Raw genomic sequence first — 14,122 nt, 5'->3', positions numbered from 1 at the left:
TCAACGGGTCAGTTGACTGTGCTCTTAATGATGGTTTGAGTTTCCGAAGATGTAGAAGTAAGCCTGCATTTTCGGGATTCGGCCCAGGATATGACCTCTGAGGAATCCTCAATAGCGTCTCCAGGAAGTGACGGTGTCTATAGGATTAGATGCAGCATATTCTTTGTATTCATATGGCAGGTATCCTGAGCGTTACGATGTCCTTTAACTGCAGTGTATGCAGTTACAGCAGCCATTCAGCTGATCCGAACTCATAAGCACTGAAATAGAGGGCCCACGGTACCACGTGTTTCATGTCTTAAGCTCAGATAGATAGCACTATGATGCCTAGGTATTCCCTAGCTCCTCTTATGATAATGAATGGTCATACCACTACAAACCCACTTCCGGCAACCGCCCAAGTGTCCGCTCCAATGCAGGACTGAGCAAGCGGATTCTATCATCTCTAGCCTGATGATAGGTCTATTCTATTTCTCTGAGCTGTTTCCCGTCCTAGCCTGGTTTTCGAAATTCTCTTCTGGTGAAATGATGTGATCAATTTCAGAACGGTTTCCGACGCCCGTGTGGAGTGCTCCCGGACCAAGGAGGATTATGACGCTCAGAGAATCGGGACCATGGCTCCAGCCCTGTCATTTGTGCATGAGAAATATAAGTTTTCTCTTCTGTCTCGAGGTGATTTGTCCTGGGACTCTTGTATAAAGAGAAGAGAGTATCTCATATCTACGGGTCGATTCATTCTTTAATCCTCGATCCAGATCTACACATTCTCTACTACGGAGCAAGCTCCATAAAACTAACTTCCTATTATTTTTACCACAGCTGTGCCACAGCAGTTCGTCCATTCACATTCTCACATATCTCCGGGGAAGTCCGACAGCAACACCATCACATACAGCAACAATGCAGGCGTCTGAAGGAAGGAGGAAGATGGAGGCTCTCCTTGAGGGTGGCCGTCCTGTTAAGCACGTGAGCCGAAAGGCCTTGTATACCAGACTCGAAGCTCGCATCAACTACCTGAAAGACTTTCTCGACTTCAATTCCAGTATGCCATCTCCTCCTGCCAAAGTACAGTCTGCACGAACCAAACTGACGGGTGCACAGGTGATATCGAGGCTTTAACGACAGGCTCCAAGTACATCAAGGCTCTGATCCCTGCCATCGTCAACATTGTCTACAAAAAGCTCCTGGAACAAGACATCACCGCTCGTGCCTTCATCACAAGAGATACCGCCGACGAGACCACAAACGTAGATGACTGGTACACGGAGAACAGCCCACAGATTCAACGACGGAAGATGTTCTTGAGGTGGTACCTGACCAAGCTCTGTTCCGATCCGACTGAGATGGAGTTCTGGCGGTATTTGAACAAAGTCGGGTGAGTCCCTTCACTTTCCGAGCATCACTCGGTATCAAGCCGAAAAGAACAACCACTAACCCACAATTAGAGTGATGCACTCCGGCCAAGAACGACGAATTCCCCTCAACATCGAGTACATCCACATCGGCGTCATGCTCGGGTTCATCCAGGACGTCTTCACGGAAGCCCTCATGTCCCACCCCACCCTCTCCCTTCAACGCAAAGTCGCTCTCGTCCGCGCCATCGGCAAGATCATCTGGATCCAAAACGATCTCTTCGCCAAATGGCGTGTCCGCGACGGAGAGGAGTACGCCGACGAGATGTCTGAGATCGTCCTTGACGACAAGGAAGGCTACGTCGGCGAGAAGAAGATCCTCGGCGACAGCAGCGCATCGGCGAGCTCCAGCGATGACGACCGCTCCAGTATTGCGAGCAGTGTGGCGCCCTCTGCCACATCGGCGTGTCCCTTCTCCGATATGGCGAGGCCGTCATCCGAGACGAAGATCTGGGCTGGACGGTGATCACGATGCTGATGCTTATGCTTGTTTTTGCATTTGCGCTTCTGAATAGAACACAAAAACGCATATATGGCGTGGTGGAGGTTTATATACACGATTGCTTTCTTGTTAAGGTCGGATATTGTTGCATGCATGGTGTTAGGGTTTTATTCATTTTGTGATATACAGTTTGATATCCGCCTGAAAAAGGCAGCACTCCGCTTCTGTTAATGAAAGACAATTAGTGGTCCTGGACTTCTCTAGTCAATCATCATAATTCCTCAAATACTCCGAACAAGCTTCCTTCGCTTCCTGACTACTCTGACTGATTTACTAAGAGCCAAGCTGTCTCAATGAGCGCGACCCTGCAATCTGTATCGTACTAAAGTCATTAGGTCTGTCCATAGTTACTGACTTACTGTACATAGATTAGGTTAGTTTCTGTGAGAGCATACCAGTCAAGAATTGAGATATTCGTCTGGTATAGAGTTGTCTAGAGTCAATATCCCTCTTCAAAGTGCTCTGGAAAATGTGCTATAGTGGTCACTTACAGAAACCATAGAAGACTAAGTATTTTGTCCAATGAGAATCTCTTATGACTCCTCACTAGCTAATGCATGTGCAACGCAGCTTAATAATCACTGATGCAGGTCCGGCAAATTTTCAAGGCAATTCTGTTTACGTCCACAATGGCCGCGCATCGCTCTCGCCAATCAGATAGGAGCATCTGCGTCCCCACTACCTACTACCCCTCTGGCACGTCGGACTCCGCACACATCTCCAAGTGCCCATCAGTGAACCGCTTCATAAAGAGAGGTATATATTTTCAATGAGCTTTAAGGGTCGGCTCACATGTATCTATGGCAATAGTGATAATAGTCCAATGCTTCCTTTCCAGGGTAGTGCTGCCAAGCTGGGCTACTCTCCTTCGGCTAGACTCTGCGGGGCGGAAGACAGATAGAGAATTGAACCATTTGATATCTACCCCTCAGCTACTGCTAGAGGTTTCCCATTTCCAACATGATCGTCATCATATTTGGTTTTAGTCTGAAGTCCTAATGGACGAGCGCGTGTCGGTTTCTGTCCCCCACCTCACTACCGAACCAACCTCGAGCTTTCGTCCTCCCATTGGAGCAACCTTCTACCCCCGTTGGAGAAAATCGGCTCCATAAGGTACAATTCCCGACAGACGCTCCCGTGTTCAAGAGGGCCAGCTTCCGCAACACGCTCCCTTCTTCTTCATCGTCGAGTCCTTCCTTTTTGCCTGTACATACTTCTCGATAATCTTTTGAAGTTCTCTCTTGTTATCATTTCAGCGTTGGATACCCCTTCCGAAGGAGATCATCAATATGGCCGCAAACGTTGCTAAAGCCGATTCTGGCGTCATCCCCCTCATCATCAATAACGAGTCCGTAGTGACAGAGAATGTTTTTGATATCCATGCGCCCGCTACCGGGGAAGTGCTGCATCAATGCGCCGCCGCCTCGGTCGACCATGCCAACCGTGCCGTAGCAGCCGCGAAGGCTGCTTTCCCTGCATGGAGCAGGACGAAGCCATACGACCGCAGAGACATCCTTATGAAAGCCGCGGATATCATGGTCGCTAGAAGCGAGGAGTTGATTAAATATCAAATGGAGGAGACGGGAGCCGGGAGGATGTTCGCGGAGAAGACGTGTCTGTTGGGAGCTGGATTCCTCAAGGACTTTGCTGCTAGAATTCCGTCGATCGAGGGCTCGGTACCCTTTGTCACTCAGGACGGTGAGTGCGCAATGGTATTCAAGGAGCCGTATGGGGTGGTCTTGGGAATTGCACCCTGGTAAAATACCCTAATTCGAGTCTGCTTTCTGACTCCGCTTTGGACTCCGCCTTCGCATAGATATTGACCTTTTGACTTTCCAGGAACGCTCCGTTCATTCTTGGAGTTCGCGCCGTTGCGCTTCCCCTAGCTGCCGGTAACACCACCATTCTCAAAGGCTCAGAGCTGTCTCCCAAATGTTTCTGGGCAATTGGCGACATATTCCGGGAAGCTGGTCTTCCCGCCGGATGCTTGAATGTCCTGTACCACAGAACTGCTGATGCGGCCGAGGTGACCACTGCTCTAATTGCCCATCCTGCTGTGCGCAAGGTGAACTTCACCGGAAGCACTCAAGTCGGTTCTATCATCGCTGCGACCGCTGGAAAGTATACCAAGCCCGTTCTCCTTGAGTTGGGTGGCAAGGCGTCGGCTATCGTTCTGGACGACGCCAACCTGGAGAAGGCGGCGTTCTGCTGCGCTCTTGGATCTTTTATGCATGTAAGTATTGGTTCGCGGACACCCTGGGATGCGTTCAGAAGGCTGACTTTAGAACCAGTCTGGTCAGATCTGCATGTCCACGGAGCGCATTGTCGTACAGCGCGCTATTGCAGACAAATTCCGTCCGCTGCTGGCTGAAAATGCTGAGAAGCTCTTCGGGAAAGCTGCACCAGCACCGGTGCTTGTGGCCTCGGCAGCTGTCAAGAAGAACAAGGCGCTCGTTGCTGATGCGCTCTCGAAGGGCGCCAGTGTCCTCTTCGGCGATGCAAACTCCACAGAGTCGTCTGATCACAGCCTACGGCCCGTGATTGTGGACAACGTCACCAAGGATATGGACCTCTACTCCACAGAATCATTCGGTCCGACAGTATCTCTCATTGTGGTGGATACCGAGGAAGACGCTATTGCGCTGGCCAACGATACAGAATATGGCCTTACGTCGGCAGTCTTCACTGACAACTTGTTCCGAGGTCTTCGTGTGGCCAAGCAAATCGAGGCTGGGTAAGTCATTCTTTTCCTTGAAGCATTAGTTTTTTGTTAGCTCTGGAGGCTTTCCAAGAAACACAGTGCTGATGATCGCTGTAATTTAGTGCCGTCCATATCAACTCCCTGACTGTGCATGACGAGCCCACCTTACCCCATGGTGGATGGAAGAGCAGTGGATTCGGCCGCTTCGGAGGCGGCACTGCGGCCTATGACGAGTGGTTGCAAACCAAGACAGTCACCTGGACGCAATGATTGTTCTTGTCATCTCGGTCATGTAGGGACGGGTATCGTGAACCCTGAGATATTCCCAACTTCATTGATGATCATGACACAACGATTTTCTGCTAGCCGACTCTATATACCCGGTAGTAATTCCCGAGTTCTAGCATCTTGCGCAGTCTGTGGTAATAAAGCATACTTTGATTCCCCTTTATTTATAGTATCTAAACAGAGCTGCATTGTAGTATATTTCTTGCTTCGCGTCAAGTCAGGCCTCAAGTTGACCTGTTCAAAACATGTACGACGGCACAAATACGGGGATACAGCACACAAGGCTGTGGCCTCAATCATCTCGGTTCTGACACATCTTTGAAAGAGGACAACTTTCTCTTAGTCGTGAAGGATTCGGATCTAGTGCCTAGAACATCCATAGCAGCACTCCCTCGACGGAATCGAGGGGCTGAACAGTGTACAGCGTAAGCCATTCAAAGGCACAAGGCACAAGACACGGTCGGCATATTCCTATGTATTCAACGGTTTATATATCACTTTTAGATGCATCATTTTCTAGCAGGTGAGATGCAGACATTGCAGTACTCCCTGTATGTAGTTCATGCCCTATCGGCTATCTCGACTGCATGATTGGGTCAATGCAGCGCACGTATCTATTTAAGGGGTCAGCCCGGGATGAAAGGGACGCAGTGACATCCTGCGCTAGGACCGGTGCCAACTGGGATATATTTCCTTTTTGCAGGACGCAGGGCCAGCAGCCGGTATGACCGGATGCGTCGTGGTTATCCAGGTGGTACAGTCGCAAGAAGAAGGTTCTTCACTTGCAGGTAAGACGAGTTGCAAGGGTTTATCTGAGCCTTGTTTTGTACCTTGAACACGCCCTTTTCAGCTCGACTGTAATGGGCCAATAATGGCTGGTACAGTGGATTTACACACTGCTCCACCTCAGATCAACTCGTCATGCGCGATTTCTACTACTGTATGTAGATTTCTAGTGGCGCTGGACTCCGAATGCTCCACCGGCCATGTCAGAAACAAGAAAGGAGCGACTGGGAAATCGTTCAGGGACGAACATGGGATGACCTCATCGGAATGATCATCGTTGGATCGGCCAGAATGAACTGTTATCGTTTGTCAAATGAGTTGTCCATCTCTACCAGTAGTGTTGGATAATCAAGCTCTAAATCCACGTCATGGATGCAAGCTCCAGCTCGTGGAATCTTCCGTTTGTTTATCCTCCGTACAACAGAGCATGCTTACCTGACCCGGGTGGAGGCTCATTTCCCATAAACTATTGGCCAGAATCCAGGGGTAATAATAGTCCCTATTTTGATTATTTTTTGACCTCTGCCTGTCTCGCTCAAGGTCGCCTAAAGCGTATTTTCTATTAATCCTGCGGCCTGTGGCGTATGTCTCATTTAGATTCTGCAATTTGGAGTTTTGGACACACCTAGAAGCCAGGCACTCGTCAGCGTCACCCAGTCATCGAAGGATCGAGCTGGATCCTTTTGCACGGGGACGAATCGGATAATGTCCGGAGTTTTGGTGAAGGCAGGAGATATTGAGACAAGGTATCTAAAGAATATCTTAAGGGAGTATCTACAGGAGTCAGGACTATGTTGAGGGGTGGTCTCGTTGCGGAAGAGGAGTGTACATACGGAGTACGAAGTACTGACTGTATGTCGGAAGATTGTACCTCACCGAGTACGGAGTAAATATTGAAAATCAACACGTTCTCTTCATCATCGATTTATCGGACGTCTTCAACATGGGCTCCTGACACTCGGCCTTTTCATGCGTACAGCAACCTCCTGTACTGCTCCATCGTCCATACACCTGAAAGGCTGAACCATGGCAATGATATCCGACTGTCAAGCATTATCAATCTATGGAGGCCGGAGGTATCTATTTGTAGAATCAATTTCCCTGCTGGTGTTCCCTATCCCCCACGAGAGGGTGGGTCATGGTGATACTAGATCCAAATTACGGTTGACTCTATCCCACCGATCACAATGACCAAGCTGTTCTTTCTATCTGTAGATATTATCCAAAATAACAGTGTTCATGATCCAGAAAAACACGGACAAATTTGCGAGAGAACTTGAAGGAAGGATATCAATCAACTCGATGGTCAATGGCTGTGATTGATGACAAAAATGCAATCTGCTTGGAGCCCTGGGACTCCAATCCTTAAGGATCAGGGCCCCTACTGGCCTACACAAGCTAACAATTGAACTAAAACATCTCATCTTAGTTCCACCAGTCAGACGACTTAGAAGGGGATATGAGGATTTCTTCCCGCCCTATTTGCCAGAGTCACCTTTACCCATTCCTGCCGAGTGTCCATCATTCCACCGGTTGCCCAGCATTAGGACAGGAGGAAGCTCGAGAGTCTTGTTTCCCCTTAAAAGCCATTATTTTATGGAGTATGTTGTGACACATATTCGACATTGGCATGCTCATTCGACCCACATCTGTGGTATGACCCGCAAGATCCGCTCATGATGCCTGATAATGTTCTGTTGAACTGGGCTGAGGCTATTTTACTGGCTACTGGCTAGGGTGAATGCGAGGGCTGAGGGCCCCTCCTCTCATCATCCTTCGATCATCCTTCAAGGGGAAAGCAATCTCAGGCTTAGCTCGAAATGATGCTAGCCTACTGCTCTTCAATTCTAATTTGAATCCTTGTCTCCCTTGCCCTTCTTCTCCTTCTCTCTTTCTTCTTTCCCTTCTCTCTCTCCGTCCAAACCTCTTCGCGTCGTTTATTACCTACGACAGCAGCCACTCTTTTGACCCCAGTCATTCATTTCAAATCTTACGAGATTCTTGAACCAGTCGCTCTTTTTGCCTAGCCTATTCGCCTTATCGTCAAGGAAGAAGAAAACCAATACAAAATGCGTTTCGTCACCGTTGCTATCTCTGCCCTTGTGACCATGGCTTCCGCCTACACCCAGCCCGACTACTCCAAGGCTCCTCAGGGCAATGCCATCCTGAAGCCCGGTCTGAACGAGCAGGTTCCTGTCGGCAAGCCCTACACCATTACGTGGGATCCCACCACTCAGGGCCCCGTCTCTCTGGTCCTCCTGCGCGGCCCCAGCACCAACGTCGTTCCTCTCTCTACCATCGTTGAGTCGATCCCCAACACAGGCTCGTACTCCTGGACTCCCAGTACCGACCTCGAGAACGATGTCACCCACTACGGTCTCCTTCTTGTCGTTGAGGGTACTGGTCAGTACCAGTGGTCGACCCAGTTCGGCATCTCCAACCCCGAGGAGGCTGCCGACACTCCTGCTGCCAGCGTGACCCGACCAGCTCCGCCGCTCCCGAGGTCGAAACCCCCGCTGTTTCTGCTCCCGCTGGCTCCGATGTCACCATCATCACCACCGAGACGACCACTTGGTGCCCCGAGTCCACTGCCAAGCCCACCTCGATCCCCGTCATCGTTCCCACCGGTGGTCCTTCCATCCCCTCTGGCTCGCCTACTCCTTCTGCCTACCCCAGCAGCACTCTGATCAGCAAGACCTACAGCCCCAGCAGCCCCTCTGGCACGACCCCGACTCCTAGCCTCTTCACTGGTGCTGCCGACCGCACCGCTGTCAGCGTCGGTGCTGTTGCCGCTGGTGTTCTCGCCGTCCTCGCTTTTTAAGTTTCTGCCCTCTTGGGGTCAAACTCCGTTCATGACCTGTAAATTCTTCGGTGGACATACTAATTCTTGACTCTGAGGGGCCGAGCTTTCGCTTTTACTTCGTTTGTGTTTCAGCATAGCCTGGAATATACTCTTCGTCTTTTCTTTGTATTTGAGCCTGCCATTGTAATGCGAGTCTGCGCGGATATTGTTAGACGGGATTCTAATGAGATATGGCCAAAATTGAGCGCATAGACTGGGTCGCCTCTCGCCTCCACTAGATCTAAAACTCGGTGATCATCTCCAGGCTGATAGTACACTTGTATCATACACCATTCGAGTCCTACATGTGCTACAAGCCAAACAGATACTCGCAAATTCTATCCTGGTAGTAGTCTCCTGAAACACCTAAATCTCAAGATCCGCATTCGCGACCTATACCCATATAGTACGGAGTCCTCCGCACCCACCCAAAACAACACTATCGCCAAATCACGTGATAGATAACCTGATAAGCAATTTTCTCCAGCCCATACACCAGCACAATCACATCGTCTCGTCCCAATCTCAAACAACCCTCCTCCAATTTCTCTATCATCCGTGCTGCTGGCAGTACACATACCTCTTCGCCTCCACCTCCATTACAACCTCAGTTCCACCTCCAGGAACCGAAAAACACAAAAATGGCGCAAGGCCCCCTAAAGAAAACCAAGCCGAGCACAGCAAAGCGGTACGTGATCTTCCAACACCCACAACCACAAGAAAAGGTAACTCGCAGATTACTGACGATATGATGGTAAGGCCCACGGCACTAGCACCCAAGCGAGGACCGCGACAGATAGCGCCCAAGAAGGCGACGCTGATTAAGCAGCAGAAGATTACGAAGGTTCGTTTTGGCTATCACTGTGCACACAAGATATATTTGTTTGAGGGGTGATGTGCTGACAGCGAGTAGAAGCTTACGGCTGGGTTGACGGCGAAGACCGAGAGGAGTTTGGCGCAGAGGGCGGGACATCTTGAGTTGCTTGCTGGGGGGAAGAGGGATAAGAAGGCCGAGAAAGAGAAGGGGAAGGAGAAGGGGGGAAGAAGAATTGAATTGTGGTCGATCGATCGATTTAGATAGAGATACTTAGCGATACGATTAATGAAGTATAGATACCCTGTTTACCGGTGGTGACTATGTAGGTAAACAGGCGGAGGATTATCATAAGTATTCTATATATATCAATGAACTTATGTAAAAAACAGTATGTACAAAAAATGATAGAATCATCACTCGTAGAGAGGCAAAGACAGAAATGAAAAACGCTTCATGGGTATCGTTATCAAAACTCCAGTTCCAATCCATCAACAATCTTTTTCAAGCGGGGGTTTGCTTTTTGTTCTGTGCTCTAGGGGAGTGACACCTAGATCTTTGAGACGCGGTTCGGAACACCGGCTTGCTCAATGAGTTCGCGGCCTCGTTCCATCCAGTTCCTGAATCCATCTTCGCTAGGGTCCAGGGGAAAGTCGTCCCACACCGCATTTTCTGAATCTGCGTAAGTGGACCAGACGCCCTTGGGCACATCAACGGTTGACCACGAAGGGAGCTTCGCCTGCACACAAGTGTAGTAGACATAGAGAATTCGACAAAGCAGTTCGACTCGATCCTCATAATGCTGCTTCGAGGGGTCGGGTTCGCGGCCGCCGTCCCCGAGGCGCTTCCACCAGGACACTCGCCATCGAAGAGAGAGAAGGATATGTCCGAGCTGACTCAGGAAACGCAGGTGTGTCTCTTGAGAGATCTGTTTCCACTTGATGTTGTAAAAGTCCCGTTCAAGCTTCCGGAACCCTTCAACCTCCAGCATGCGGCAGACAATCCGCGACAGCTGCGCCGCTAGCAGAATTTCGCGCTGATCTTCGGGGTTGTGGATGTCCATGGGCCTTTCTTGGCCTCCACCTTGCAGGGGAACGAAGCTATAGCTGGCACGACTAGGCATGTTGTTCCATTGTGAGAGTAGAGACTAGAATTGAAGTCAGCCAAGGATACAAGGATAAGAATGGCTTAGCACTTACGTAGATATTGTTCATCGGATCGCAATCTCTAACACAGCTCAGCCAATTCTTGGACTTGTCTTTCGACTCCACAATCCGACGGTCGATGAATTCGAGAAAGGTGGATCGCGAGTTACCATTGTACTCGCTCAATGATTTCAAGAACTTGTACGTCTCTGCCAAGTCCAAAACGTACAGTGATCCCCATGCCTGGCTGGCACGGATGTTGAACCGTCCTTGCCGCTCGCTCAGGAACGTCAATAGGTCATTCAAGTCGAATTTGGATGGGATTTCCATCCGGACCCGACCAGAGCGGTCCACAGTTGGGTGATTGACAGCTCGTTGAGCTAATTGTTCTTAGTCAAGAATGTCCGTTACGTCAAAAGGGTTGAGTACGTACAGATATAATTGCATGTTCCATATTCGACAATGTTCGCAAAACAAGCACGCGCACATGGCTGCTCGTGTAGGGTAGGGCGACAAGCATCGCATGGAGAGCTTCCATCGCACTAAAATCATCAGCTTTCTGTTACACGAGACCAAAACAAGTCCGAGATAGGTCAAACCAACCTTCCGCTTGTTCAAGCGGCACTGGACACAAGTATCCTTGTTCTTCCTCCGCAATCCAGCATTGGCCCTGCCAACCATGCTCAAAGGCCCCTTGCGGCGTGCTCCACGAGGCGGAGACACAAAATCAGCGGAGGCAATGGAACCCCCTTGGCCGTCCTCTTGGACAATCTGCAGTGGTTTTGGCAAATTCTGGTCAATGCTAACGTTCGAGGTACGCTGCTTGCGCTTTCTGACGGTAGCCACCGATTGCAAAGCCAGTGCCTGAGGCCGGCCAGAAGGTTGTTGCGCAGCAGTCGACGAAGCCCTCGATCTGCTAGGAGCAGTCATGAAGAAAGACTCTAGGGGGTTTTCGCTGACCACGAATGCAGTGGCACCCTGCAGCGTCTGCGAGGTCGCGGACGAAGACCCCTCCTTCTGCTCATCCTTCCAAGCACCTTCGTCTTCCAGCTGTCGTTCTGCAAACGCCGGCACATCATCACTCAAGCCCGAGTAGGAGCAGTCGTAACCTCCTGAAAGATCACCAGAGACGGAAGAGCTCTCTGACTTGTACTGAAATGCATCCTGAACTCTCCTGTCATCTTTAGGTAAGGGGTGGTCTTGACAATTTGTCGATAATGAGGCAGGCGAAGTTAGGTTCGTAGGCAGTTGAGATTCGAGGCCTTCAAGCCAGCGCGACTCGAGTGGGCGCAAAGAGCCCTGGAAGCCGCGAGGCTGATTGATAATCTGGGTTTGTACCTGTGGTCCCATCTGAGGAGCGGGGATGGGTGCTTGCGCCGACGTATTCGAATTGAGATTGGCAGGCGGCTCAACCCAGGGATCAGCGGCGAATTGAAACGCTTGAGAAAGATTCTGGAATGTCAGGTACTGCTCCGGGTGAACCTCTGAAAACCCTTGTCCGTGGGACAGCTCTCCTCCATCGTCGACGATCACTGTGTTGTTAGAGGTCGGGTCTTTCGCGTAAGGATAGGGCATAGGCGCGTCCACCGGCAGTCCAGCCGCCATGGAGTTGATGAGCTGGAATTGCGGCCATGTCTCGTCGACGTGAAAGTTATCATCAGTCGAAGAGGGCAAGGTTCTGGGGCTCACGGTCCCGCTGATGGTGCCTTCGATCGCAGCATCCGCGACGCTGAACTTCTCGGGCGAGGTGAGACCTGGGTTGCTGCAAGTATTTCAAAGATCCGTCAGCTACTTCTATTGTGGCCATCGCAGACTGGATAGGAGACTCTGCGCTAACCTGGGGTCGGAATTATGCCCAAAGACGGACGCGCTGGGCTGATCGTTGGCCAGTGAACCATGTAGAACACCTAGATCCACAACGTCTGCTTCATCCTGATTCGAGTCTGGACTGGTATCCCACTCGAATTGCTGGTCGTAGCCGGCGTGTTCCCACGAAGCGATCGAAAAAGCGGTATCGGATTGCCAATTGTCAAGTATTTTGGGGTCAATGCCCGCAGCTGCGCCAGCAGTCCCGCAGTCCATACAGGGGATATACGAAACCGAAGTCGAGGAAGGGAAACGTCGATAACCTCTCGAGTTAACAGTAACTCAAGAGGGATGTGACTTTCTATCCGGCAAAGATTGTCGGGTCGCAATTGACGAAGCGGGAAGACTTGACTCTTCCCACAGGTGCAAGTGAAGCGCGAAGGGAGATGAGGATGGAGCGGAGTATCCCCAGATCGCCTGGAGACCAAAGGGAAACAGTCAAGACGATGATATAAGAGCGACTGAAGAGCGAGAGCAGGGATTGATGTAATAAGAATAAGAATAGTCTGGTGGTGAGGAAAGAAATGTGATACAGTCAGTGTGTCGGACCAGGTTGGTTGAATTGATGGTGTTCCCCACCAAAGATTTTGCGGCGATCGGCCTCCGATGTGAAGCTTGCAGCGGGACAGGCTCACCAATAATACGATGGCGTGCTTTGATAAGCTAGCACTGGCCCAGAATAGAGTGAAAATGAATTATTTGGATGGCCTGTTATATCTGGTTCTGTGGCAGCGTGTCACTGTAATAAAGGGGATACAGGATGGAGCATCACTACTTTGCATGAGAAGGAAGAGGGGTTACGACGACTCGTTTTAATCCTCGTTTTACGGTTCAAGTCAGCCGCCAGCGATTCTGGAAACCTCCGACGTCCACGATGACTCCTACGTCGACTACGGAAAGACGGATCGATGCTGCGTAAGAAGGCGAACTGAACTATTATTATTCTATCTGCCTTGTCTTGAAAAGTCAAGGGGGCGGAGGGATTGGACCACTGAAGGACAGGAGGGATGAGGACCTGGGCGGGCACGAGGTGGATGAGCCCCGTGCAGATGGTCAATGGTCAATTTGCCCGGCAGACTCGCCTCAAGCAGTGATGGTCATTTGCCAATCTCTCGGCGTTGCCAGTATTTCTTGGTCTTATTTGGTTTTCCTTTCCCCAAGGGCTCTCCTCTGCACAGTCGGCGGAACCCAAATAATCAGTTAAACGATGGGTGACTGGCTGAGGGGCATTAGTACGTACCAGTGTGTCAAAATCCAGGGCGCACTGAGGCACAAACCTAAGCTCCAACCATCCCTTGTGCAAAACTCTGATACTCTCACGGATGGAGCGGATTACGCGACATAATCATCTCATCAAAACCTGATACGGAAAAGGGTTGCCCGATAGCCGTTCCCTCTTGCTTTTTGTCTCTGGTGCAGATTTAGCTTCTGGCTCTGACATGTCTGGTTCGTGGTTGACCTGATTTGAACCATGCTTATGCATCTTCTGGAACTGTATTATTAATTACTTTCATCATGGAGTTGGTTGTCTACAAGACCTTCCATACTACCTATTTAATAGAAGCATCCAAGTACAAGGCTTTGATAATGATGAGTCTCTGCAGAATTGCGTTTTGACTCTACTCCATATATGGATCCAGATGCCACACTGTCTTTGAACTCTACTTTCACAGTATCTAGTGTAGACCGGAGATCCTGGATGTGCAAGACCCGTCAGTCTACTATTAGTTAGTGCACTAGAACTTATAATCTGCATACAATTGACC

The 14,122-nt window shown here is 50.1% G+C and overlaps 5 protein-coding genes across 5 annotated transcripts; 4 read left to right on the top strand and 1 right to left on the bottom strand.

Annotated features, from left to right (window-relative positions):
- Nucleotides 1-900: 900 nt before the first annotated feature.
- P174DRAFT_378338 (protoglobin family protein) lies at nt 901-1,878 on the top strand (the record flags this gene model as incomplete). Its single annotated transcript, XM_024822823.1, has 3 exons — nt 901-1,042; nt 1,102-1,375; nt 1,446-1,878. 3 exons carry the CDS (start codon nt 901-903, stop codon nt 1,876-1,878), a joined length of 849 nt encoding a protein of 282 aa, XP_024678188.1.
- A 950-nt stretch (nt 1,879-2,828) lies between these two features.
- On the top strand, nt 2,829-5,088 carry P174DRAFT_413563 (aldehyde dehydrogenase). Its single transcript, XM_024824354.1, has 4 exons — nt 2,829-3,670; nt 3,754-4,147; nt 4,206-4,648; nt 4,738-5,088. The coding sequence occupies exons 1-4, from the start codon at nt 3,204-3,206 to the stop codon at nt 4,883-4,885; spliced, it is 1,452 nt and encodes a 483-aa protein (XP_024678187.1). The 5' UTR covers nt 2,829-3,203; the 3' UTR covers nt 4,886-5,088.
- A 2,670-nt stretch (nt 5,089-7,758) lies between these two features.
- Nucleotides 7,759-8,740, top strand: P174DRAFT_507280 (GPI anchored serine-threonine rich protein; the record flags this gene model as incomplete). Its single annotated transcript, XM_024831365.1, has 2 exons — nt 7,759-8,163; nt 8,193-8,740. 2 exons carry the CDS (start codon nt 7,759-7,761, stop codon nt 8,508-8,510), a joined length of 723 nt encoding a protein of 240 aa, XP_024678186.1. The 3' UTR covers nt 8,511-8,740.
- A 304-nt stretch (nt 8,741-9,044) lies between these two features.
- P174DRAFT_454623 (DUF2462 domain-containing protein) lies at nt 9,045-9,727 on the top strand. Its single transcript, XM_024829250.1, has 3 exons — nt 9,045-9,219; nt 9,291-9,375; nt 9,445-9,727. Exons 1-3 carry the CDS (start codon nt 9,173-9,175, stop codon nt 9,610-9,612), a joined length of 300 nt encoding a protein of 99 aa, XP_024678185.1. The 5' UTR covers nt 9,045-9,172; the 3' UTR covers nt 9,613-9,727.
- Nucleotides 9,728-9,895: 168 nt separating this feature from the next.
- On the bottom strand, nt 9,896-12,572 carry P174DRAFT_464021 (uncharacterized protein; the record flags this gene model as incomplete). The annotated part of the gene is made up of 5 exons (XM_024830340.1): nt 9,896-10,492; nt 10,545-10,870; nt 10,924-11,032; nt 11,094-12,252; nt 12,328-12,572. The coding sequence occupies 5 exons, from the start codon at nt 12,570-12,572 to the stop codon at nt 9,896-9,898; spliced, it is 2,436 nt and encodes an 811-aa protein (XP_024678184.1).
- Nucleotides 12,573-14,122: the final 1,550 nt, after the last annotated feature.

Source organism: Aspergillus novofumigatus (assembly GCF_002847465.1).
Source record: "Aspergillus novofumigatus IBT 16806 chromosome Unknown P174scaffold_9, whole genome shotgun sequence".
Taxonomy (NCBI): domain Eukaryota; kingdom Fungi; phylum Ascomycota; class Eurotiomycetes; order Eurotiales; family Aspergillaceae; genus Aspergillus; species Aspergillus novofumigatus.
Note: the sequence above shows the minus strand (reverse complement) of the source record. Positions and strands in the feature narration are given on the sequence as shown.

What these genes read in the sequence shown, in the direction of transcription:
- P174DRAFT_413563 (XM_024824354.1), top strand. Translation starts at nt 3,204, where the DNA reads ATGGCCGCAAACGTTGCTAAAGCCGATTCTGGCGTCATCCCCCTCATC. An exon ending in CTCTTGGATCTTTTATGCAT is followed by an intron (nt 4,148 to 4,205) that starts GTAAGTATTGGT and finishes CTTTAGAACCAG; the next exon opens with TCTGGTCAGATCTGCATGTC. An exon ending in GCCAAGCAAATCGAGGCTGG is followed by an intron (nt 4,649 to 4,737) that starts GTAAGTCATTCT and finishes GCTGTAATTTAG; the next exon opens with TGCCGTCCATATCAACTCCC.
- P174DRAFT_454623 (XM_024829250.1), top strand. Translation starts at nt 9,173, where the DNA reads ATGGCGCAAGGCCCCCTAAAGAAAACCAAGCCGAGCACAGCAAAGCG. An exon ending in AAGCCGAGCACAGCAAAGCG is followed by an intron (nt 9,220 to 9,290) that starts GTACGTGATCTT and finishes TATGATGGTAAG; the next exon opens with GCCCACGGCACTAGCACCCA. An exon ending in AGCAGCAGAAGATTACGAAG is followed by an intron (nt 9,376 to 9,444) that starts GTTCGTTTTGGC and finishes GACAGCGAGTAG; the next exon opens with AAGCTTACGGCTGGGTTGAC.